This window comes from Myotis myotis, unplaced genomic scaffold, assembly GCF_014108235.1.
Source record: "Myotis myotis isolate mMyoMyo1 unplaced genomic scaffold, mMyoMyo1.p scaffold_m19_p_2, whole genome shotgun sequence".
NCBI classification, from domain to species: domain Eukaryota; kingdom Metazoa; phylum Chordata; class Mammalia; order Chiroptera; family Vespertilionidae; genus Myotis; species Myotis myotis.
Genome location: NW_023416324.1, coordinates 10,326,240 through 10,351,318, shown reverse-complemented (window position 1 = coordinate 10,351,318; position 25,079 = coordinate 10,326,240). Strand labels below are relative to the sequence as shown.

Here is a 25,079-nt window from a genome sequence, read left to right as displayed (position 1 = left end):
CCGAGTCTAAGGAATAAACTTCAGGGTGAGAGGGCAAGAGGCTCCGGCCTGAGGTTAGGGGCAGCTCAGAATCATCCACCGTCCTGTGCCCGGGGCTTTAAGCTAGCACAGGAATACAAAGATGGACACTATGAGAGACGCTCACGGCTAGCGGAAGGGACACGTGGAAAGAGACAATTCTTTTTAAAACCTAAAAATGAATCTTGAAGCAATGGGCTGGGGGGAGGATGTACCAGTATTAGACTCTTTCCACCTCCCGGACCCTGGCTTTGTTATAATTATCTACCTTAATCCTCCCCAGACCCCATGGTGTTGGTCTTAGGAATCCCATCGTACAAGTGGGGAAACTGAGGCTCAGAGAGGTTAAGTCAAATGGCCAGTTAACTTTCATTTTCATCTAAGCTCCACCACCTTAAAGTAGGACCCAAAACTGCAACAGAATTGTAAGTTTTTATCATTTTGATTCTTTAGTTCACAGGAATAGCTAGCTGGGTACTTCAGAACTAAAGATAAAGATGGTTTTAGCCATAGATAGGGGGTTCAGCTAATTACTTTGTCTCTATCATACATACTCTAAGCTGAGTTTTTATAATCAGGATATGGTATAAAAAAAAAAAGGAAGAAAGAAAGAAGAAGAAAAAGAAGAAGAGACAAAAGACAAAGAGCCATAACGTATAAAGAGCTCATGCAAATCAGTAAGAAACCAGCCCATGGATATCTACACATAAATGCACAGAATAAATACAAATAGTCAATAAACTTTTGAGAAGACGCCTAACTTCACCATTAATGAAATAAATGCAGATTAAAATCAGTAAGAAGATACTGTTCATCACCCATGAGATTATCAAACATTTGAAAACGAGTAACATTTTGTGTTGGTGAAGATGCGGAGAAATGAGCACGTTCATACACTGTCAGTGGCTGTTGGATTCAGGAAGGCCTTTCTGGAGCACAAGCAGCGATAGCTATCAGCAGGTTTAAGGTGCCAGTTTTCTGACACTCCTCCCCCGAAGTTTGACTTCTAAGACCCTGGCCTACTAGATACACACGTACACAGAGGGGGTTGTAAAAGGATAGTTGCAGCTTCATTTATAATTTAAAAATAAAAACAACCTGAAGGACCATAGATAGGGGGCTGGTTTAAGGGCGAGAACGTGAGTGCCGCTGTACATACTGCGATCCCACATATCAGAGGTTCTCAACCTGTGGGTCGTGACCCCTTTGGGGGTCGAACGACCCTTTCACAGGGGTCGCCTAAGACCATCGGAAAACACATATATAATTACATATTGTTTTTGTGATGAATCGCTATGCTTTAATTATGTTCAATTTGTAACAATGAAAATACATCCTGCATATCAGATATTTACATGACGATTCATAACAGTAGCAACATTACAGTTATGAAGTAGCAACGAAAATAATTTTATGGTTGGGGGTCACCACAGCACGAGGAACTGTATGAAAGGGTCACGGCCTTAGGAAGGTTGAGAACCACTGCCATATATGAAGGGAGAACTGTCTGCCCATCAGCCCCCAGGAAGGCGCAGGAGGGCCATCAGGAGCTGATAACAATGGCCACCCCTAAGGAATGGACAGGCACCAGAGGTAGGACATGAAAGAGACGTTCATTGATTTTCTTTTAAGTAAGGATCGTTTTAAAAAACAAGAAAAGAAACAGGATGGACCAGCCTTGGATGTGAGACCATCCTCGGTTAAAATTTTGGCTCCACCATTACCGATTGCATGGCTTTGGACAAACAACTCTGAATCCCAGTGTTCCCGCCCATCAAGTGGGAATGGGAGTCCCTCTGCACAGGGGTTCTAGGAAAATTAAATGAGGTTCTAGGGAAATGAAAAAGGGTGCCCAGCAGGTGCCCAGGAGACGATAGCAGCTAGAATGACTGTCGCTGGCATCTTCGCATGACACACGGCTTTTTGGGGCTTGTCACAAGCAGCAAGGGAAAGAATTAAAATTGCATGTGTGCAATGTGAGATCAACAGACTCTTATTAAACCCATCTGTTCTATTGAGAACCGGAGGCTAATAAGCTTGCTTTTCAATTATTCTGTGAAATCCTGGGCCATCTCTTGAGACAGAGGAGGAGGAGGAGGAGGAGGAAGGAGAGGAGAAGAAAGGAACGTAACAGACCAAGACAATAACTGCAGTTTCTTGGTAAATTAAACACCAATCAGAAATTTATATTCTTGGTTCCCAAAGGCATTTTAGTTGCCGTGAGCCTACTTGAACGTGGAGTGAGGGGGTGGGGGGCGCGTCAGGCCAACACTATCAGACTAAATACACTTACAAATGTATAATGTACATCAGTAAAGCTCTATACAAACCCCTTCACAACCCCCCCTAACCCCCCATCCCCTCACCCCGAGCCTAGCCAGGCAAGTGGTACTGCCCTCTGTGGTACCGGGAGGAAACTGGAGGGTCACGTTCCTCACCAGCACCACACAGCAGAGCCAGGATGGGAACTCAGGCAGGCCTGTCTCACTCGCAAGGAGAAGGTTCCATCCTGCCTCCCGGGGAACTCCGCGTGGCCTCTGCTCCAGGTACCGTGTGGGCAGGAGGTGAGGTAGAAGGAGGAGCAGGGCGGGCCCACAAGTGGCTCCAGGCCTCTAAGTAGCTAAAGAGCGCCCTCCAATGGGCCGTGTGGTGGCCAATTAAGGGTCCAGCTGTGTGATTCGTGCCCCAGCATCGCCTGGAGGGCCACTGAGGCAAGGCTTGCTGCGCCCCCCACCCCAGGGAGTTCCTGATTCAGCTCAGGATACGGGAGACGGCACTAAGGCACTGTCCTGGGGAAAAGAGCCAGGACCGGACACACAGAGGGTGTGACAAACATCACAAAAGGAGCATAGATGTGAAGGACAGACGAGTAATGATATCAGCTGGAGGGGTTCAGGGGCGCTCCCCGGGGACAGTGGTCCAAGCTGAATTTTGAAAGGACGGGTAGTCTCTCAGCCCACAGGGACCAACGGAGTAGACCAAGCAGGAGAGGCCACAGCACCCACGAAGGCCCAGAATAGGAGCAGATTGGTACCCGCTGCTTCTCAAGTGCTCGCGTGGGAGCACCGTGCACATGGCGTGCCATCTCGGTGCACGCTCCCTCCCACCCCGAGACGAGGCTGAGGCTCAGAGGGGCCAAGCAGCTTGTCCAAGATCACACAGCTACCAACCGCCCGGGCGGGACTTGAACCTGGCTCCACGTGACCCGCTCCGGCAAGGGAGGCAGAGGAGGGAGGGGTCTTGCAGGCCCTGTGGTTTGCTCAGCACAGTTTAGAGAACATGGAACCTTCTTCCCGACGTTCCTGCTCGTCCCTCGGTGCCTGTGAATGCAGTTTACAGCTTTGAGCAGAGTGCTGTCATAAGACAAACATTTCGAAAGGAACGATTCTGACTTTGCTCATTTATACCAGTAACTACCTGTCAGAAGCAGCAAAGGAAAGATTTAAAATGGCACGTGTGCCCAGTTCCGATTGGTCCACTCCCCCAGAAGGACCCGGCTGCCTTTCTTTCCCAGGGAGCCCTGGACCAGGCACCCCGGGGGAACTGGGAACGCCTCTGAGCCGAGAGCACCTCTCCTGCTCCACGTGCTGACTTGTCGAGAACTTCACTCAGTTTCCTCATCCATCCATTCATCCATCCATCCATCCATCCATCCATCCATCCATTCATCCATCCATCCATCCATCCATCCACCCATCCATTCATCCATCCATTCATCCATCCATCCATCCATCCATCCACCCATCCATTCATCCACCCATCCATCCATCCATTCATCCATCCATCCATCCATCCATCCATCCACCCATTCATCCATCCATCCATCCATCCACCCATCTATCCATTCATCCATCCATTCATCCATCCATCCATCCATCCATCCATCCATCCATCCATCCATCCATCCATCATCATCCATCCATCCATCCATCCATCCACCCACCCATTCATCCATCCATTCATCCATCCATCCATCCATCCATCCATCCATCCAACAGGCAACCATCTACTGCATGTCAGTCACTGTTCTCAGCTCTGGGGACCCAGCAGGGAACAAAGCAGACACCTTCGTGGAGCTCCCATGCCCCGGGCGGCACTGCCAAGGGTCCCCTGCGGTTCCCACCCCATGGGTCCAGTCAGGGCCCTGGCCCTGGTCTCTCACAGAAACACCAGTCCCACCAGACTCCCCTGGGCCAGGCAGGGCCCCTCCTTGCCCTGGGGCTTCCCCGAGGCTGGTGTTCACCGTTCTGTGCCCGCAGGGGGGACTGGCTGCTGAGCTTCGTGTACCGCACGTCCTCGGCGCAGCTCCAGGTGGCCGGCCTGCAGCCCGTGCTGCTGCAGGACAGGAGGATGGAGAACGTGGACCTGTCCTCCGTGGTGAGTACTCCGCCTGGCCCTCGCCGGGCTCTGCGTCTGCCAGCGGGCACTTCATCCACCAGGGACTCTAGCCCCGGCCCGTTCCTCCCCGCAGAGGGAGAGCACAGCACCTGCTTGGGAAGAGGGACTCCTCTCTGGGCAGCATCCCTGTGCCGTGGCTTCGTCACCGGGCCCTTTACACGCTTTTAATCCTTAACGCAGCCTCAGGACCAGCATTATTACCCGCGTATCGCAGGTTAGGGGATGAAACTGAGGCTTAGAAAAGTTTCTATCACAAACTGGCAATTAATTGCCTGCACTTGAACCCCCAGAGCCCATGCTCTGGCCCCTACATTACTGCCCCAGTCCTCTCGCCTCCCCTCCCCTCCCCCCATCCCTCCTCCCAGGGTCCCCACCCTGAGTCCCGCACCCCAGATGACTAGTCAGGACAGTCTGTTTTCTCCAAAAGTAACCAGAGGATGCAGGTAGAGGAAACAGGCCAGGCCACAGCAGAAGCACCTGGTTAAAGGGATAGTCGTCCGGGGGCAGACATGAGCCTGTGGCCCCAGAGCCAGAAAGCCTTTTCGATCATCCTTACCCTGGACAGACTTGCTTCATGTGATGTCACCCTCACGACAGCCCCTGAATGTAGGTGTGAGGCTTCCCCAAGGCACAGACTGAAACCCGAGGCTTGAGACAGTGGGTTCACATAGCCAGGAGCCGTGGACCTGGGCTCTGAAACCCGGTCCAGAGCCTGAGCCGCCCACCTCCCTGTGGGAGTGAGGTGCACTGGGTAACGAGACCGGAAACCACAGGACTCAGAGCAATGCCTCCTGACTCATGTCCGGGGCCTCTGTCCCACTTAAGGGTTCCTGTGCCCTGAAAGAGAATCAGAGAAGCAATTTGTGCCTCACCACCCGAGTCTCCCTCAGCCAGAGGAGGAACAGCCGCAAGTTCCTTTTAAATGAAAGCTCCTTTCAATGCCACAAGCCCTAGCTAGATCCAGTTTCTGACCCAGGAAGCCTCTGAATGGGACACATTGGGAAGAGCACAGCCCTTGGCACAAGGGAGGCGTGGCCTAGGATCCTGGCTTGGCCACTGGTGTGCTGGCTGTGTGACCTTGGGCCAGTGACTTAACCTCTCTGTGCCTGTTTCCTCATCTATGAAATGAGGGAAATCCCCTGCCTTCCAGGCAGCTCATGTGAGATGCTTGGCAAATAGGAGGCCCCCTCTTCTCCTGCCTCTGCCACCACCTTCGGTTCTGCCCTTTGGAGACATCTCCCTCTTCTGACTGCGGGTCATGGCAGCTTCCCAGCTCTTGCCTAATAATAGCTCTTTATCGCATTAGGAGAACATCACAAAAAGCAGTGCTTTCCTCTTTGGGGCAATTAGAGTAATTAGCATTGCTTTGTGCCGCCCTCCTGTTTTCCTTGAAAATTCTTGCTGGAGGAGAAGATTGCTGGCAGAAGAGTTTAGAGCTGTTAGGGGAAGTGACGGCTGCCCTGTGCTCAGGGCAGAGACCTCAGTATCTGCCTTTTCCTGGGACAACATGGTCTGGACCCTTGTCATCATCTCAGATGACAGCCACCCGCCAAACATGGTCTGAGGTGGCCCCTGACCTAAGGACAAGCCTGAGCCGGGAGTGAGGGAGGTGCTGTCCCTGTCGCAAGCAGGGGCATCTCAGGGGTGAGTGAAGTAGACAAACGCCAGGCTGCCTCCCGGTGTGGGTCACCATAGGCAGGGGACTCTGCCACCCCAGGGGCCAAGTCATAAGGCTTCTGGGGCAGAGACCCAGGCCAGGGTCTCTGAACTCTTCATGTCCCAAAGGAAATGCCAGCTGGCTTCTAGAACTTAGCACAGGCGTGGCATAAAATAGACACTTAACAATGACAATGATTGCCAACATGTGCCAAGTACTGCTTTCCATGCTTCACAGACCTTACGGCGCTCCCCTGGAGTAGGGATAGAAAGCCCATTTTAGAGATGTGGAAACTGAGGCTGCAGGAGGGGACACTGCATGTGAGAGGCAGAGCCAGATGAATCTGGAGAACCTTCTGCGGAGCCCAGGCTCTTGCCCACGACATTCCTGCTGCACGCGTGCGCGCGCACACTCACCCACACCTCTATGCCGTCCCATCAGTGACCTCTCCCTCTAGGCCAGTGAGCCTGTTACATGTATTGTTCATTGAAGCCTCACAAAAGGTCACGTGGTATAGGTGTCTCTATTAGCCCCATTTTGCAGATAAGGAAACTGAGGCCCAGGAGGTAAAGGAACTTGAAGGTGCCCAGTATGCTTAAAAGGAGGTGTTGGGCAAGCAGAGGGGATAGCAGCAGCCTGTTTGGGCAAGTTGAGGTGTCTTCCAAGGCAGGAAACAGGAAGTGCTGAGGCCCATTCATACTGTGTGGATCCATAACAGTAGCACCAACAATGTACAGGGCTGGCCGTGGGGAGCAGAGGTGAGTTAGAAGTGGTCCCCGCGCTCCCTAAGCTCAGTCTATCAGAGAACACAAGCGTGTAAGCAGATGAAAATGATGGGGTGCGATGAATACTGTCACAGGGAGCCCGAAGAGGGACCTTAACCAGCGTGGGAAGGTCTAGGATGGCTTCTCAGCACCAGTGGGACCCAGCACGTAATGAGGTGAGAGGCAGACTTCAATCAAGACAGCCAGGGAGATGATCACAGGCTGAAATCTTTTTTTTTTTTTAATATATTTTATTGATTTTTTTATAGAGCAGAAGGGAGAGGGATAGAGAGTTAGGAACATCGATGAGAGAGAAACATCGACCGGCTGCCTCCTGCACACCCCCCACTGGGAATGTGCCCACAACCAAGGTGCATGCCCTTGACCAGAATCGAACCTGGGATCCTTGAGTCCACAGGCCGACGCTCTATCCACTGAGCCAAACCAGCCAGGGCCAGGCTGAAATCTTTTATTTTTAAATTGATATCAGAGAGGAAGGGAGAAGGACAGAGAGAAACATCAATGATAAGTATCATTGATCAGCTGCCTCCTGCACACCCCCTACTGGGGATCAAGCCTGCAACCCGGGCATGTGTCCTTGACCGGAATCGAACCTGGGACCCTTTAGTCTGAAGGCTGATGCTCTATCCACTGAGCCAAACCGGCCAGGGCTAGACTGAAATCTTTATCCAACATCAGCCACGCCAGAACTTTCCACTGCTAAAAAGATACTCTTTGCCCGCCCGCCTCACCCCTGCTCTCCCTCCCTCCCTGCCTTCCTCTCCTCCCCCCACTCCCCCCCCCTCCCGCCCCCAGCTATCTGTAAAATTGAAGTTCCACCAGTGAGTTCTCCCCCTGGGCCTTTGCAGAATGGCAGCTCAGGAACAGGGCGGGCCGGGACCTGGACCAACCTGTGGCCCCCCCAGGACCAGAGCTGTGCCTTCTAGGATACCTGCACAGCAGCGTTTCTGTCTGGAATCAGCTGTAGCCAGTGGCCACAAACACCTCCCTCCGTCCTGCCCTGCCTGCCTGCACCAGCCCTAGCACCTCCCTTCACCAACATTGCAAGGGTATAGGGAGCCCATTCTTGCTAGTCCCTGTGGGTCTAGGTTTCTGCTGGCTGGGATTCAGACATGATGGCTAGAGCTTGGCAGCCCCCTTGGGTTCCCACATAGATCAGCCCGCTAACACCCTACCCTCCTCCCCCTGCTTCCACGGAAACTAAGGTAAGGGAGCTTCTATTTATGCAGCACCTACTACGTGCCAGGCACTGTGGCTTGTTTGTATTATACCTTCCCACAAACACCCCGAGGGAATGTGAAGCCCAGAGAGGGGCGGTAGTTTGTTCATGGCACACAGCTCGTGAAGAGCAAAGCCGTGTGCTGTGCTGGAGATGCTGCGTGCATCTCACTAATTAGTTAATGTCCCTGTAGAACTACGTTGGGTCCCACATGGAGCATGATGGTAAGAGGGAGCATATACTGGGTCCCTGCGAAGTGCCAGGCCCTTGAACTCTTGTAGCTGAAATTCAGGGTCGGTGTGATGATCCGCATCTTACAGATGGGGGGGCTGGGGTCTGGACATCGTAAGGACTCGCCCAGTTACTAGTAAGGGACAGAGCCAAGGCTTTTCTCAGATCCCAAACGCAGGTTCTTTCCAGTGCGGGGCAGCCTCGAATGCCCACCCTCTGTGGGGGCAGCTGCCCCACCTTGACCTCCAACCCAGAACCCAGGGATCTGAAAAGCCCTCTGTGTGAGCGTTGTCACTGAGCACTCTGTACACGTTTTGGTGAAGAAAAGAACAAGAAGTAGGCAGGTTCTGGTTATGAGAAAACAACCAACTGTACAGGGAACTATCTTCTTGTGTTTTTGAGAAATCGTTTGCATAACCCGGTGTGATTGGTGATTCAGGTGGAAATGCAGATGTTACCAGCCAAGCCTTTGTGTTGGATCCTAAGATTCCCCACACTTGCCTCTCCGGTGTTTTCCCGTCTTCTTTAGAAGCAAAAGCCTTCCTCTTCAGCCTTGAAGGGAAGTTCTGTCTGGGGTTTACCTTTGACACGGACGCAGACCCCTTAGACTGGCCGGTAAAGCATGAGACTCCCCTGCAGGGAGCAGATCTGAGCTCAGCAGCCTCCGCACACAGCATCTCGAGCACAGCACATGGCTTTGTTCTTCCCGTGCTGTGTGTCATTAAGCAAGCCACCGCCCCTCTCTGGGCTTCACTGGCCTCATCTGTCAAATGTGAGTGATTTTTTAAAAATTTCCTCTCGCTCACCGGTTTTCTGCGAAGAGAACAGACCTGACTCACATCTCAGCTCTGACACTTTCTAGCTGCATGACTTTGGGCAAGTCACTTCACTCCTCTATGGCCCCATTTCTTCATCTATAATTGGCAGCCAGCTCCTGTCTAGGAGTATATCCAGTAAGTTCATTTTCTGCCATGTATTAAGGTCCGCCTGTGTGTCGGGCATAGTTCAGTGGCACAGTTGGGCATCTGGCATTCTAATCACACTTCTACTGACACATCCCTACACAATAAAATGGGGGTGTTTCTAGTCTCTGAGGAAGAGGGTGGGCACTTCCGAGTTCTTGACCCTTGTCTTAGTGAAGATTCGGATCCATATAACTGAGGCCCCCGTTGAAGTGGCTTAAACAAAAAGAGTTGATGCTGTCATGTAAGAACAGGACAGAACAGGCTGTCCAGGGCTGGTGTGGTGGCTCCATAGTCTTCAGGGGCCAAAATTCCCGGTCTTGCTGCTTTGAAAGCCAGCAAGTGGACTTAGTGAGCGGACTCATGTCCCAACATGGCTGCTGAGGCTCTGGCCATCACGTCTGAATTCCAGCCCGCAGGAAAGGAAATATGGGGGAAAGAAGAGCACTCCCCTTTTAAAGAGACCGCCAGGCAGAACCACATAATACCACCACTTCATCCATTGGCCAGAACTTGTCGCGGTGCTGCACTCAGCTGCAAGAGAGGAAGGTGCCTGGCTATAAATTAAAGTTCTTATGACTAAGGGAAGAGGGGGAGAGTGAGTTGTAGATGGTTCCTTGCCGTCTGTGGCATAACTCTGTTTTCAGGTTGGGGGCTTTACAGCAACCTCAGAGCAACTCTCTGATGCAGCTACGCTTCTTGTCCCCGTTTTACAGCTGAGGCAAGTGGAGGTCAGAGGATAGAAGGGCTTGCCCAAGAGCCGGTTGGTGAGCAGCAGAGCCCTTCTGCCATAACCCAAAGCTGTAGAATGAGGACCTCCACCCCGACTATCAGGAGATCCCTTCCTGCCCCCAGAGGACCCAGATTTTGTAGAGAAACTGCCTGCATCTTTACTTACCGGGGTTTAGAGCAGCCTTGAACTTAGAGGTCCGCTCCCCTCTCTGGATTTCAGAGTCATGGAGAGTTGGAGACAGAGCATTGGCAATGGAGGGCGAGGGCGAGGTCCAGGAGCTTAGCTTGGGACCCTGGGGAGGGCTGGGCTCTGCCCGCCCACCATGGCCCTCACTCACTGTCCTCCTGCAGGTCAGCGGCCACTTGGACTATGGCAAGAAGATGAACGTCATCCTGAAGGCTGTGGGCATCCCCACCAAGCCAGGCTGGGACGAAAAGGGGCTTTTGATGGCCTCAGGCAACCTGCCCCAAGAGGAGCCTCGCCAGGCAGCAGCCGCCTCCTCCTCAGACAAGACCACCGACCAGGATGGGCAAACCCAGGGTCCCGCACCCAGAGACACCTCCCAAGTGTCCACATCCGCTGACCCCAGCCAAGCCCAGGTGCCAATGGGGCTGGACCAACCCGAAGGGGCCTCCCTTCCTGCTGCTGCCTGCCCTGTGGAGAACCCCCAGACCTGCAGCCATGGCATGAGCCCCAACCCACTGGGCTGCCCCAGCTGTGCCAGCGAGATCCAGGGACCCGGCCCAGGGCTGGATTGACCCCAAAAGGGGACTCGAGCCATCTTCCCAGATTTCCATATGTGGTGCTCTCTTACCCCCGTCCACCGGGCTCCCCGCGGGAGCTCTGAAGAATTTCCACCAGTGCCTTTCCTAAACGAAGGCTTTGGGGTTGAAAAGCAAGGAACTGACAGGAGGGGGAACTGTAGGGAGACGATGGTTCCTCTCTGGAGAAGCAAGGCCAGAGCCCTGCAGAGTCAGCCAGACACAGGTGAGAGCCCTCGGACCCTGTACCCTAGGTCACAGCGTGGGGCTGGCTCTCCATCAGGAGGTCCGGGAGGCTCTTGGGGCCTGAGGTTCCTACCTGCCAACCCTCCCCCGCCTCAGTCAGGTCAGGTGTCTGCCTGCCCTTCCATCCACTCCAGGGCTGCCTTCCAGCCCACAGGCACCTCTGACACACCTACAGAGCGGGCACCAGAGGCAGCAGGCAGCTCACTCTGCTCTTGGGAGATCCGATCAGACCTGCCATGTACAGCCACGTGGGCTGTGCCCTGCACAACAGCAGGGGCGCCAGTCACACAGACACGAGGTGAAGGGCACCCCCCAAAGTTGTACTGCGTGGCGGCCCTGGATGTCATTGTAGCAGAGCACAGCGAGCAAATGATGAATCCGCATGCGGTACGAGTGGGAGCTGGGCCTGGTAGCAAGAGGGGGTGAGACGGGAAGGATTTCCTGTAGCGGGAACACAGGTGATGGTGATTGTAAAAATAAAGAATGGCTACCACCCAGCGAGTGTTTACCGTGTACCGAGGGCTTACGTGATTGCCTCAGTTGACCCCCGCAACAACCTGATGAGGTAGCTACTGGTATCGTCTTCATTTTACACCTGTAGATACGGATGCCCGGAGAGGTCAGCTCACCTGCTCAAGCTCACATAGCTGCTCGATCTCAAGCTTGTCAGCTGGCCCCCGGAGCCCAGCTCTTAGCCATTGTACCAGGTGCTACTGGGCCTGGACCAACCAGAAGGGGCCTCCCTTCCTGCTGCTGCCTGCCCTGCAGAGAACCCCCAGATCTGCAGCCACGGCGTGAGCCCCAACCCACCGGACTGTGCCAGCGAGATCCAGGGCTGTACCTCTAAGGACTTCCCCTTTGTTCCTCCCACTGTCCATGAGGGACAGGGCCAGAGAGCGTCCCCCCACCCACTGTGCAGATGGGAAAATCAAGATCCAGGCAGAGGAAGTGTTGACAAGCTCTGGAGCAGGCAGCGGGGAGGAGAGATGGGAGGAATTGGCGTTGGGGCTGAACTGGTGCTCGGGCTGTGTATTTGTTCGTTCATTTAACAAATATTTACCAAAATCTTGCTGCCATTGATCCAAACAGCTCGTGGGAAACTGAGGCCCCGAGAGGGTAAGGGACTTGGCTGAGGTCCCAGGGCAGATTAGGGGCAGAGTGTGGACATGAACCCAGGCCACCTGTGCCAGGGTCCCTGCCCACTGCATCAGCAGCATCTCCAGCCCGAGTGGCCCCTCAGGTGGATCCAGTCCACACTCCAGCGAATCCAGTCCACACTGCGGTCACTGCTGTCAGCTCATGTTTATTGATAGTCCACTCCAGCAGGCCTGGGGCAGAGGGGAGCCCCAACAAGCACCATGGACCCTCTGCAGCCAGTGGCCAGCAGCCAAGGCCGTAGTCTAGTCAGCACCAAGGAGAGTGCCCGGCCACCTGCGGAGAGCCCCCTGGGTGTCTGGGTGGGTGGAACTTGGTGCTGGTGGGGAGTAAGAAAAATCTCAGACTGAGGATTAAAATGGCAGCAGAGTAAGTGGACACACTCAGGAAAAACCTCAGACTGAAAAGGAACCCACAGCAGGTAAAGTAACTGAGCGCTCCCTCAAAAACAAAAAATAAAACAAGCCCTAACCGGTTTGGCTCAGTGGATAGAGCGTCGACCTGCGGACTGAAGGGTCCCGGGTTCAATTCCGGTCAAGGGCATGTACCTTGGTTGCGGGCACATCCCCAGTAGGGAGTGTGCAGGAGGCAGCTGATCGATGCTTCTCTCTCATCGATGTTTCTAACTCTCTATCCCTCTCCTCTCCTCTCTGTAACAAATCAATAAAATATATAAAAACATAAAGAAAAAAGCAGGTCCCGTACCAGGGTTCACCTGCCTGCTTGACACACCAGCCCACACCAGGGGCAGCTCCTCTTCACCTCTGCTGACCTGAGTGGCCACCTCTCCCACTTCCCTCACTGACCTAGGAAAGGCCAGAAGGAGGTAGGGCCAGGGAATGATTCTGCACCAGCAGTTCCCCTTCTAGGTCCAAATAAGCCCAGGGCAGAGGAACACCCATCCCAGATGTTGAGCAAAAAACCACCAGCCATCCCTGTGCCCCAGGAGAGGCAGTGCCGTAGCCTGGGAGCTGGGATGGGGCTGAAGAAGAGGAGGAAGATGGGGGAAACAATGGGAACAAATGGCCCTTCCTGGCCCGCAGCCAGAGGCCGGGGGGCTGAATGCCAGGAGGTATAAAAACCACAGGTACCACCGACTATCTGCCGGGTGCTGGCATCGATGCACACTGTCCCCATTCTCATGGCAGCCTACAAGGCAGGCAGCCTATGAGGCAGGCATCATTGCCCCATGTTGCACATACAACAACAGGCTCAGAGAGGTTAAGTAACCCGTGCAGAACTAGTAAGTAATGGACATGGATTCCAGTTGAGGCCTGCCTGACTCCCAGGCTCAGGGGTTCCCTGTGAGGCCACACACATCCGAGGGGCTGGCTGGTCCAAAAACCGTCCAGCAAACCATCCTCAGGGTTAAGGATCAGCTAAACCAGCACACCTCAAACCATGCGCACACACGAGTCACCAGGGACCTTGCTCACATGTAGATTATGACTCGGCAGGTCCGGGATGGGGGCAGAGGCGTGCGTTTTCAACAAACTCCCTGGAGACCATGCCCATGAACTACAGTTAGAGGAGCAAAGGGCTCAGCCTGCACTGACCCGTCTCTGCAGAAGTGCGATCTGATAGATTGTGCAAAGGCGATGGTCTTCACCCTAATCTGAATCAAGGGCCCCCGCCCCGCTCCCAGAGCCCTCCAACCATTCTCTACACAAGTTACACTCAGCAATGCAGCCTTCTGGAGACACTGTATGAAGCCAGCGATTACCTCGCAGGTGGAGGACCTGGAGTGGATAGTGGGGTTGATTCAGTGCACCCCACCAGAGTTCAGAGGGCCCCCGAAAGACCTGCAGCCTCCTGGCCTCAGCCAGAGCTGGCCCAAGGCCTCAGGGGCTTGGTTGCACCCAGTCCAGCTCCCCCCTGACCAGCCACAAGCCCCATCAGTTCGTGGGAGCACCAAGCAGATGCAGCCGCAGCTTGGGCTCCACGGGATCCCTGTTGAAGAAGTTGACGGTGGCAGAAGTCCTGGCAGGCGGCAGGGTGTCCCGGGTGGCCTCTCCCGGCAGCAGCAGCTGGGCCGTGAGCTGCAGGCCTGAGGAGCCTCCTGAGCCTGAGTCAGGGTCGGAGTCGGAGTCCGGGGGCAGGGGCAGGGGCAGCACCTGCTGCAGGCTCAGGCCCGGCCGGGCACCGCTGTGGGAGGTGCGCATGGAGGGTGAGGCCACGCTGGCCCGGTGCTCCTGGGGCCAGTGGGGACAGGGCAGCAGCCTGCCCAGGGCCCGCTTGAAGTCCCGCATGAAGAGGGGGTAGATGATGGGGTTCATGGTGCTGTTGCAGTAGCCCAGCCATGTGAGGACATCGAAGAGGCCTGGGGAGACGCAGTCGCACACAGCCTGGAGGGAAGGGTGCATCACGCCTGGTCCCAGGGCAGGAACACAGACCACCCCACCCAGCACGGCCGGGACAGACACAGCCTGGAGGGAAGGGTGCATCACGCCTGGTCCCAGGGCAGGAACACAGACCACCCCACCCAGCACGGCCGGGACAGACACAGCCTGGAGGGAAGGGTGCATCACACCTGGTCCCAGGGCAGGAACACAGACCACCCCACCCAGCACGGCCGGGACAAACACAGCCAAACACATCATGAGCGGCAGCCCACCTTCCTCCCTCCCGTGACTGGGCTGAGGTGGAGCTTGGGGGCCTCCCAGCGAGGCCTGGACTCACCTGCCCCCTGCAGTGGCATTACCTGGGCAATGTTGGCCACAAAGAAGGGCAGCCAGGTCACAAAGAACATGCCCAGCAGGATGCCCAGGGTCAGGCTGGCCTTCAAGGCCTTCCTGCTGTGCTTGGTGGCCAGACGCCTGCTGTCAGCTGACTCGGTCCCTGGGCGTGGGGTCCTGGGCACCTGCCGAAAGGAAGGCCACGTGAGTCAGCTGGGAGAGAGCCCCGGCTGGACCCTGATCCCATCCACAGACTGAGCCTCAATCCTAATTCTAGACTGGACCCTAGTATCAGCAATAGATTGAGTCCTGATCCTTGACTGAGCCCCAACTGTAGCCCTAACCTGAGGCCTGACCCTGAGTCCAGACCAAGCCCTGACATCAGCTATGAACCAAGGACTGATTCCTGAAAGCTCCCATAGACTAAGCCCTGTATAACCAAGGTGTCAAACTGAGCCTCAACCGGGGACCAGACTGAACCAACCTTAGGCCCAGACTGAGCCCTGATCCCAGCAATAGACTGAGCCCTGATCCTGACCCAGCTCTTCACAAGGAGCTCTAGGAACTGCAGTGAGGCAGAGCAACACTGCCCCAAACACAAACAGTTCAAAAGACCCACGACCCGTGCAAAGGACGACTCTACACGGGCCAGCATGCACGACCGTGAGCCCCAGCACCTCCCAAAGCCTTTGGCGCCACAAGAATTAGTTGCGATTGAAGGGTATTTGACAAAAGGGCCTGTTGCTGTCCAGGGCATGGCAATCTCTTTGTATATGGGTTCTCTTCAGTGTTTGGAGTAAGATTTTGCTTGCCCCTGTTACCCTCACCTTCCACAAAATGAAGTGCTATTCCGAAAGCATGTGCAGAGAGCAAACGTTCACAGTGAAATTTATTATAATTTACTAGGGTGCTAGTGACCATGATTTGATTTCACAGCTCAAATCATGTGTGTCTGGCAGACGTCTCCATTCCCAAGCATAGACTTGAAGAGCAGGGGTGTGGGGAGGAAGGGGGAGAACGGAACTGCTCCACAGCAGCCATCGAAAGGGGGACCGGGGCATGAAGAGGTTAGAATTTGACTTTGCAAACTGGGGACCCGCAGTCCAAAAACATAAAAATGTCTCCTTGAACTGGATGAGCCTTTAGCCCAGAAGTTCCCATAACTGTTTCAACCTCATGAGCCCATTGAGAATCTAATGAAATCTACACTACTCCCCAGAAAACTAAAAGCTTATCAATTTTCACACACAAAAAAAAAATTCCCCACTTCCAGGGGCTTCTGAGACCATCTTAAAGTCCATCATTGAACCGCTAAGGGTCCATGGAGCCTCCCCTTAAAACATGGGTTGTAAGCAATTTGGATTTTCATATATAAGATGTACACAAAGTGAGACCTGCCTACATTCACAATGTAAATAAATATCAGTGCTCAGGAGATCCGGACACTTCATTGAATTATGGAAAAGGGGTGTGTGCTTCTGGGGAGCATACCTGGGCTTTGAAAGCCAGGGATCCCCCAACATTTCCTAAACTCCAGCTTAGTTCATGAGGCAGCCAGTAGTGGGTTGGGTATAGAGAGATGACAGTCAAAAGGGAACCAGATTCCCAGGCAACCTTCCCAGATGGAAAGGGGGCGGAAGAGACAAAGCCAGGATGTGTCAGTCCCATCACATTAGCTCTCAGATTCAGGACACCCTCCCCCCTCCCCCCTCCACGCCCTACACACACACACACACACACACACACACACACACACACACACACACACACCTTCCAGCCTTGCCTTTCTCCGCCTTCTCAAAGCAGCGAGACTTTGTTCTTGTCCATGGTGCTGAAACACCCGCTCCCTACTATCCGCCTGTAGAATCAGGGGTCTAATTCTGAAATGCCAGTGGGCAGGAGGGAGAGATGAAGCACACAGTAACTGCCAGCCCCCGATGTGTTCGCCCAGGTGAAGTCTGGTTATAGGAACATTGAGGACAGATTCACAAAGAGCAAACAAGGAGAGGCCCCTGCTCTCTCCCTCTTGTCTCGGTGGGGCAGCGTTGGGCAGAGGCAGGGCTTTTAAGACAAGTGACCTGGCTGCAAACCCTGCCTCTACCACTTACTCACACTGTAGCCTCGAGTCTCTGTTTCCACGTCTGTAAAGTGGGAGGAACAATACGCAGCTTACGGAGCCACTGTGGGGCTGTGGGTAACCAATGCATGCACAGTGCCCAACACAAAGTGCTACGTACATGGTCGTCCCGATGTGGGCTCAGGGTATGTGTATGAGGTTGGAGAAATTTCAGCGCCCTCGGGAGCCGGGCCCTTCTGCCAGCAGCTCTGGCTCCCCAAAGCAGCACAGACGTCAGGGCAAATGCTCTGACTCACCGTGCTGTAGCAAGGCAGGAGGGCGGGCAGGCGGGGGTGGGGGGATCTGCTTTTCTCTTTCCTCTTCTCATTTTCTCTCCTCCAGATTGGTCTCCCCATGGCTTCTGTGTCCCCCGCCCCCCATGGTCAGCCAGGACAAGAAGCTCCTGCTTCCCCAAAGAATCTCCTAAGAGCTGACATGCCTCCAAATTGATGCCATCAATAATGGGGACAGACCATGGGGCGGGGGCACCATCTCCAAAAGGCCCCACCCATACGGGAACCCCTCTGAGACCTGGTGACCTGGGGCAGGAGAGAAGCAAGTGAAAACCTTGGTCTTGTCAGAGCTCTAGGACATGGGGGACTGAGGGAGAGACCTTGGGGGCAATCATTAGGGGAGAAAGTTCCAGGAATGGAGTTATAGATCACCTGAGGTTCCCTCTCTGCTCTTCCTGGGAACAACCATGGGTGTTTCTGCTCTTCTCCCCCAGAGAGTTGACCCAAGAACATAGGCAGAAGGGAAGAGAGAAAGTAGGGTTCCTTCCCAAGGTCACATGTGCCAGAACAAGGTCATGAGCCAAAGCACCAATGACCCCAAACTGGCCCCATTTATTGAGCACTTACTATGCATCAGCATTTGATATTCATTGTGCCGTTCAATCTTTACGTGAGGTAAGTGTTATTATCTCCCTTTTGCAGAGGAGGTTCAGAGAGGCAACATAACAGCAGACTTGTGTTGAGTCAGGGGCCAAAGTCATTTCTGGCTCCAGGAGCTGCACTTCTGCTTCACCATCCTGCTGCCATTTGGGGGGATGGCATCCATGGGCCATAGTCAGGGTGGGGTTGCAGAAACCCTACCACTGTCACCAAGAGCCCTTCATGGAGCAGGAGCCAACGGTCACCGTCAGCCCACACCTTGGGCTCTGGCTGGTGCCGATCTCACCCTCCCCACTTCTCTCTGCCCCGTACCCACCTCACAGCCCCTCATGGTCACATTGCTTCCACATGCCCCTTATACGTGTCCATGACAAGCGTGACTGTCAGAGGGCAGCCACCTGGAGGACAACTTGGCAGCGCCTTTCCAGGGGCCAATTCCACTCACAGGTAAACTATATTCATAAACACCCACACACGCCTGCACACTGGGCAGGTACAAGAAGGTGTCCCACAGCACTATTCGTGATAGAAAAAAAAAATCAGAAATGGCCTAAATGTCCATCAGAGGGAGAGTGGTTAAATAAACCCACTGTAGAATACTAACAGGCTTCAACGAATGAGTCATGCCCTGCCTGGCGTGGCTCAGTCGGTTGAGCATCGACCTTCAGCAAGGCACTGCACCTCTCTGTGCCTCAGTTTTCTCGTCTGCATAACGGCAATCATAATAGCATGTACCTCATATGACTTAGTAAGAATTAACTTAATTAAGATGGTCTGCAGCAAGGTATTCAGGCAAGGCCTGGCACATAATATGTACCACGTGTTAGCTATATTGTTGTTGACAGTGTCCAGTTTATCTCTTTGATGACGGTGATGATGATGATGCTGGTGGCATCAATAGTGCTTTGCCCTAGAAAGACTCAAAAGGGGGTGAGCTCCCCAGGACCATTTTTGCCACAAGAGGAAAGGAGAACATTTGTTGCACACTGACTATGTGCCAAATGTACGTATATTATCTTATTGGTTCTTCAAACAGCCTCAGGTGCTAAATAGCATTACCCCTGGGGTACAGGGAGTTGGAGGACTTGTCCGAAGTCAACTGGATGTGATGGGAAGGAGGCAGGATTTGAGCCCATGACCAGCCAGACACACAGGCTCCTGCACCGAGCCCTGTCTCCACCAGGTCGCCCCGGACCCAGCAGCAGCCAAGCCTGCCATGCTCGACACTGCTCCTCCGTCAGCCTCTCCCCAGTTCAGCCCCTCCTCTCCCTCGGAGATATTTCTGTGATCGCAGCCTCCCCCTCTGAGGAGGAGGAGGAAGCAGGGATGGAAGAGATGGATCACTAAGACAGAATGATGCATAGTTGGGTGAGGGAGGGTGGGAAAGCTGGGAGGAGGGAAAGGAGAAGAAATTGATGGGAGAGAAGTGGGTAGAGGAAGATGGAGGGATGCAGGAGGAAGAGAATGGGGTGAAATGGAGCTCAAGGAGAGAAGGGGAGAAAGACGAGGTGCAGAGGAAGACGATGGGGAAGGGGCTATGGACCAGAGACACGGGATCCTGGCAGACAGAGAGGAGCTGAGAAAGCAGACACTGCCAGCATTCCCAGCAAGCTGAGCCCCCTCGCTGGTCCCTCTGGAATCTCCCAAGGATGAGCCCCATTCCCACAGGGGCGCGTTCTCCTCTCTCTTCCTCCTCCCCCTCCCCCACCCCACATTCAGGCAGCCTCTTCCTCTGACATCACCACCTCCCACGCCCACAGTCCCTGCCTCAGCTCTAAGCATGACCCCCTTTCTCACAGCCCCTGGGGCCCGAAGACCAGGCTGAACCCACAGAGCCACCAGTGGCTTTTCCAAGCCCGTTCGCATGAAGATGCAGGTATGGAGGGTGCGGAAAGAAGGTGCTCATGCTGCTCAGCTCCCGTGATCTCGGCCCAGAGGCGCTGGGACTTCGGGCACCTGAGCCCAACTCCCCTCCTTCTGTGGGGAAGCCAGAGGCTGGACTGGGGAGGGAGCTAAGGGCTACATGGGGCTGAAAACAGGAGGAAAGAGGCCCCGCGAGCCCCGGGTTTTGTTCATTCTCATCAGGTGCTTTAAGTCCAGGCACTGAGAGAGCCTCCACCCCCAGGCTGGACGCTTCCGGTCTCTGGGACAGGACTGTCCGAGTGGGATGAAAGGGGTCATGACCCAGGAGGCCGGAATAGAAGCCACATCCCAGAAGCAAATTCCCAAACGCAGCAATTCTCCAGGCAACATGGACCACGGCACCGGAAGGCCTGCTTAGGAGCCGAGTGGTTTGGGAAGCGAGGGTAGTGGTGAGGTCTGGCACTTCCACACTCAAACCCAGGAAAAGGCCCCCCAGGGAGCAGGAGGAATCAGCACAGACACATGTCTGACGGGAGGGGCCCAGGGGCCATTCTGCCTGGGCGGCAGGTGCTGGCCTAACTGATCCGTGAGGACACCTCCCAGCATTCGGTTTGCGAACACAGGCACAGCGACTGATAGCCTCTGCACGTCCACGGGGTGAGGTGCCCCTCTTATGAGATCCACACCCTCATCATGGTAAGGTTTCGTGATCAATGTCTGCCTCCCCGACTAGAACATGGATTCCAAGAGGGCGGGACCTTCTCAGCCCAGCTCATCACCACATTCACAGCCTCCAACAGCTCCTGCACACAGTAGGTCCTCCATACATGTCACCAAGCAAAGGAACTGATGGACTAAAAAGCCTAGGCTCCATCAGATACAAGAACTGATTCTGAAAGGAGTGGGAGGAAAGGAAGCAGCTTGAACAGGGGTGGAATGGCCAGCTCTGTGAAGCTCTGTCTTAATGTCAGTCCTTCCATCAATGAACACTGAGCACTTAGGATATGCCAGGCACTGGTGCAGGTGCTGGGAATACAGTAAACTAAGAGACAAGTCCCCACCTCATAGAGCTTATATCCCAATAGGAGGAAATACACAACAGATAAATAAGTGGGAACATGTATAGCATGTCAGGAGTGGTAAGTGCTGCTGAGAACTATAACGCAGGAAAGTAGGGCTGAAGGGGACCTGGGGAAGTGTGGCAGAAAGTGGTGGAGTTGCAGAGAAACCATGTGGAGGTGAAGGGAAGGGGCACTCCAGGCAGGGAAACAGCAAGTGCAAAGGCCCTGAGGCAGGATTGTGCTTGGTGGCCCAAAGGACAGCCAAGAGGCCAGTTTGGCCAAATGAGAGTGAGGAAGGAAAGGAATCCACAGAAGGGGCAGAGAGCTCCTTGGTCACTACAGCAGAGCTTAGTGTGGGGTGGGCGGGGACTTGAAGTGGTAAATGGACACCCTGTGAAATAACTGAATCACAGAGTCGGAACATCAGCTCTCTGCTTACGTCAGGAGAGAGTCATGTGTGGATGCTACTTGGACTTTACCATCCGTCTAACACTTAACAAAGAGGAAGCCGGCCTCGGCTCAGTCCCTCTGACCAATGAGCTGGACTTGGGAACACCACTGGTTCTGCACCCGCACGGAAGCTGTGTTTGATCACCTTCTATTTATGGCAAAGATATTGATTTTCCATTTCCGGAAGGAACAAGTTCCCTTCCTAACAAATTCACGGAAGTAAGGAGATAAATGAGGTGATTTAAAGAAAATGCTAAGTACATATGAATGAAGTGGCTTGAAGAGTGGGGGGTAGGGGGAGGGGGAAGGGAAGGAAGACAGATATCCCAAGGTGGTTCCTTGTGCCTGAAGTTTGGGACATGTTCCTTTACAAGAACCCAAGGAGAGTAGGGGTGGCCCATGGCAGTTCTTCCTGTTGCTAAAGAACCAAGCCAGGGCCACAGCCACCTGCCGAGACTCCAGAATGTTCTCCAGTGAGCACAGATAAGGGGAGAGAGCAGGCCTGCAGCCAGGACCTCCTCCCACCCAGCCCCCAGCCAATTCTCTATTCACCCAATGACCCTCAAGGCACCCCCCACCCCATTCTGCAAGAGCCTCTTCCACCTGACGCTACACCAAGATGAATCTGTAGAGCCCAGTTTGAAACTTCCTCCAGCGTGTGACCTAATTCTTTGGGGTTCAGGCCTGGTCAGTCTACGCCCCCATCCCTCGGGTGGACAATAGGACTCAGGCAGCACGTGGCCTGGGTGGCCAAAGCAGGTACTCCACTTCTAGACGCTGCAGGGCCTTGAGCTAGGAGCACCGACCCCATTCACAAGTGGTTAGGAAGCATTAGCATGTGCAGTGGAGATCAAACCAACCCAGGCACACCGGTCCTCATGGAGCGTCCATTCAAGTGGGGAGACAGACAAATCACACAAGTCAACAACCAGGCAGGCAGGACGTGGGTCTGCAGAGTAGTCAGGGGCAGCCTCTAGGGAGAGGTGACCTGTGAGCTGAAAAAGTCAAGCAAGGGGAGCTCTGGGCGGAAACTTTCCAGGCAGAGGGAACAGCAAATGCTTGGCATAGAAGTCAGCCTGGTGCCTCCAAGGAACCACCAGGAGAACCATGTGACTGGTGCAGAGAGAAGGAGGAGGGTGAGATGAAGCAAGAGAGGTTGGCAGGATAGGTTCTGGAGGCCAGATCCTGACATGGATATATATAAATACCAGAGGCCTAGTGCATGGGGAGTGGGCCTAAGCCAGCAGTTGAACATCCCCTGAGGGGTCCTTAGCACTGCTGGGGAGGTGGGAGAGGCTCCTGCCACGGCCACTGTGCTTGCCAGCTGTGAGCCCTGCTTCTGGCTGAGCGGTACTCCCCCTGTGGGAGTACACTGACCACCAGGGGGCAGCTCATGCATTGAGCATCTGCCCCCTGGTGGTCAGTGCGCAGTTCAGTCAATTTGCATATTAGGGTTTTATTATATAGGATACACACACACACACACACACACACACACACACACACACTTTTTAAAATTGATTTCAGAGAAGAAGGGAGAGAAAAATAGGAACATCAATGATGAGAGAGAATCACAGATTGGCTGCCTCCTGCACACCCCACACTGGAGATGGAGCCCTCAACCCAGGCATGTGCCCTGACTGGGAATCGAACTGTGACCTCCTGGTTCATAGGTCGATGCTCAGCCACTGAGCCATGCCAGCCAGGCTGGGTCTCCTCTTTACCTTAACAGCAACAGGGAGCCACTCAAGGGTTTGAAGCCAGGAAGTGCCGTGATCATTCTTTTTCTCTGTTACTCTGCCTCCTGTGCGGAAAATGGAGGGGAGTAGGTCTGGAGGAAGCAGGAGGCCAGCGGGAGACTCTCGGAGGCTCCAGGTAAGACTCAGCGATGGCTTGGATTAGGACAGTGGCATTGAGATGGCACGCGTTTAAAAGACAGCACCAGCAGCTCTCGCTAATGAATCCCACGATCAAAGGGAGAAAAATCATCCCTGTTTCTGGCCTGTGACGTCATGGTGGTGCCACTTGCCTTGAAGGGGAAGACCCCGGAGGAGCCTTGGGACGCCCTGAATTCCCTGTCGCACATGCCACCTTCCAGAAGCCTGCTGCACCGCCCCATGAAGCTGTCCCGTGGACAGTCCCGGGCTGAGTCTGGAGTTCAGACGGAGGGTGGGAATGGCCACTGGGACGTTGCCAGCAAGTGTATGCTAAGTGGCAGATGCCGCAGCAGGTACCAGTGGCTGCTCATTTCTCTCCAACCCGCAAGCCCCATCTCCCGGCGCACCCGCACCCGGTACCTGCGATGTCTCCAAGGCCTGGCCCGCCACGCCGGTGGGGAGGGAGGCCACCTGCAGGGCCTGCTTGCGGGCGGCCAGCAGGATCCTGCAGTAGGTGAAGCAGATGGCGCCCGAGGGCAGGAAGAAGGTGAGGCCCGACGCCACGAGGACGAACGGCAGGCTGGCCAGCAGGCGGCACTGGCCCGGAGCGGGTGCCCGCGCGCGGCCCAGCTCGTGCCAGCCCAGCAGCAGGGGCAGGAAGGAGGCGAGTGCGGCGAGGGTCCAGGCGCCCAGAACCAGCGCCAAGGCGCGCGCGGGCGTCATGCGCAGCTTGTAGCGCAGCGGCGACAGGATGAGCAGGTAGCGGTCCAGGCTGATGAGGCAGAGGTTGAGGATGGAGGCGCTGCAGCACATCACGTCGAAGGCGGCCCAGAGCAGGCAGAGGCCTCGCGCCAGCACCCAGCGCCCGTACAGCGCGTTCAGCATGGCCGGCGGCATCACCACCAGCCCCACCATCAGGTCGGACGTGAAGAGCGACACCAGGAAGCAGTTGGACGTGTTGCGCAGCGCGGGCTGCGTGCAGATGAGCGCGATGAGCAGCGAGTTGGCCGCGGCGGTCAATGCGATGACCACACACATCGCGGCCGCCACCCAGCCACTGCCCCCGGGGCCCGGCACCAGCCCCGACCCCCAGGCGGGGGTGCTGTTGTATGCAGGGCCCGGATCTGGGACCATCGGGGCGGGGGACGGACGGCGAGGCCGTGAGACCCGAGGGGAATCCCGAGGATGGCGAGGGACCCTGAGGATGGAGTGGGGGCTGGAGGGGGTCGTCGGCGAGAACAGACGCCCCCAGGGGAGGCAGGGGGGGGACAGGTGGGAAGAGAGGGAGAGGGCGACAGGTCAATGGGGCAGAGGATGGAGAGGGGCCCGCGGTGTGGATCAGGGGTAGGAAGTTTGGGGGGCCCTGATGAGGAGCAGAGTGCCTCAAGGGGGCAGGAGGACTCTCGGAGGTTAAGTGGGTGGGAGTAGAGGCCCCTGGAAAGGGCGGTCAGATGGGGGAAGGGCAAGGACCGGGGAGGTGGGAGCAGAGGGCAGTGGGTGCTCCAAGGCGGAAGGCAAGCTCCCCGCGGCAGGTGGGCGTTAGGTCCGGGGCCGTGGCGCTTGGGGTCGCAGGGTGGGGGCCCACGGGCCACAGCCAAGCCCCCCGCGGGGAAGCCTGGGGTGGTATGCGGGGCCCGCTGGCGGGGACAGAGCAGCCGCGGCCGAGCTCCGTCCCTCCCCTCCGGCCGCCGGGTCACCGCCCCGCTTCTGCCCGCGCTCAGTACCTGGGGCGCTCAGCGCGGATCCGCCGGCGACTGCGGCAGGCGGGCGGGCGGGCGGGCGGGCGGGCGCCGCGGGGCTGCGGGAGGAAGCGGCGGCCGCCCTCCGGGCAGGCGCCCAGGGAGCCGGGGAGGCGCGGCGAGGGGCCGGCGCGCGCGGAGCCGGCGGTGCTACCGGAGGGAGCGCGTGGTCCTCGCTCCGCGGAGCGGGCGCCCCTCCTCGCGGGGGGCGGGGAGATCCGAGCCCTCGCCTCGCAGGCG

At 55.4% G+C, this 25,079-nt stretch overlaps 2 protein-coding genes across 7 annotated transcripts in view; one reads left to right on the top strand and one right to left on the bottom strand.

Annotated features, from left to right (window-relative positions):
* Positions 1 to 11,523, top strand: part of TMCO4 (transmembrane and coiled-coil domains 4) — a 76,250-nt gene extending 64,727 nt beyond the window's left edge. For all 6 annotated transcript variants that reach the window (XM_036349738.1, XM_036349742.1, XM_036349741.1 and 3 more), the window contains 2 exons: positions 4,278 to 4,395; positions 10,354 to 11,523. In XM_036349738.1, coding sequence (XP_036205631.1) covers positions 4,278 to 4,395; positions 10,354 to 10,761 — 526 coding nt within the window. In that variant the 3' untranslated portion in view covers positions 10,762 to 11,523. The remainder of the gene's footprint in view (positions 1 to 4,277; positions 4,396 to 10,353) is intronic.
* Positions 11,524 to 12,758: 1,235 nt separating this feature from the next.
* HTR6 (5-hydroxytryptamine receptor 6) lies at positions 12,759 to 24,238 on the bottom strand. The gene is made up of 3 exons (XM_036352797.1): positions 23,521 to 24,238; positions 14,867 to 15,025; positions 12,759 to 14,510 (listed from the first exon to the last, which is right to left on the bottom strand). Exons 1-3 carry the CDS (start codon positions 24,232 to 24,234, stop codon positions 14,061 to 14,063), a joined length of 1,323 nt encoding a protein of 440 aa, XP_036208690.1. The 5' UTR covers positions 24,235 to 24,238; the 3' UTR covers positions 12,759 to 14,060.
* Positions 24,239 to 25,079: the final 841 nt, after the last annotated feature.

Coding starts and splice junctions, on each gene's coding strand:
- HTR6 (XM_036352797.1), bottom strand. CDS start 24,234: ATGGTCCCAGATCCGGGCCCTGCATACAACAGCACCCCCGCCTGGGGG. Junction 15,026..23,520: donor AGGCCTTGGAGACATCGCAG/GTACCGGGTGCG, acceptor TCCTTTCGGCAG/GTGCCCAGGACCCCACGCCC. Junction 14,511..14,866: donor TTGTGGCCAACATTGCCCAG/GTAATGCCACTG, acceptor CCTTCCCTCCAG/GCTGTGTGCGACTGCGTCTC.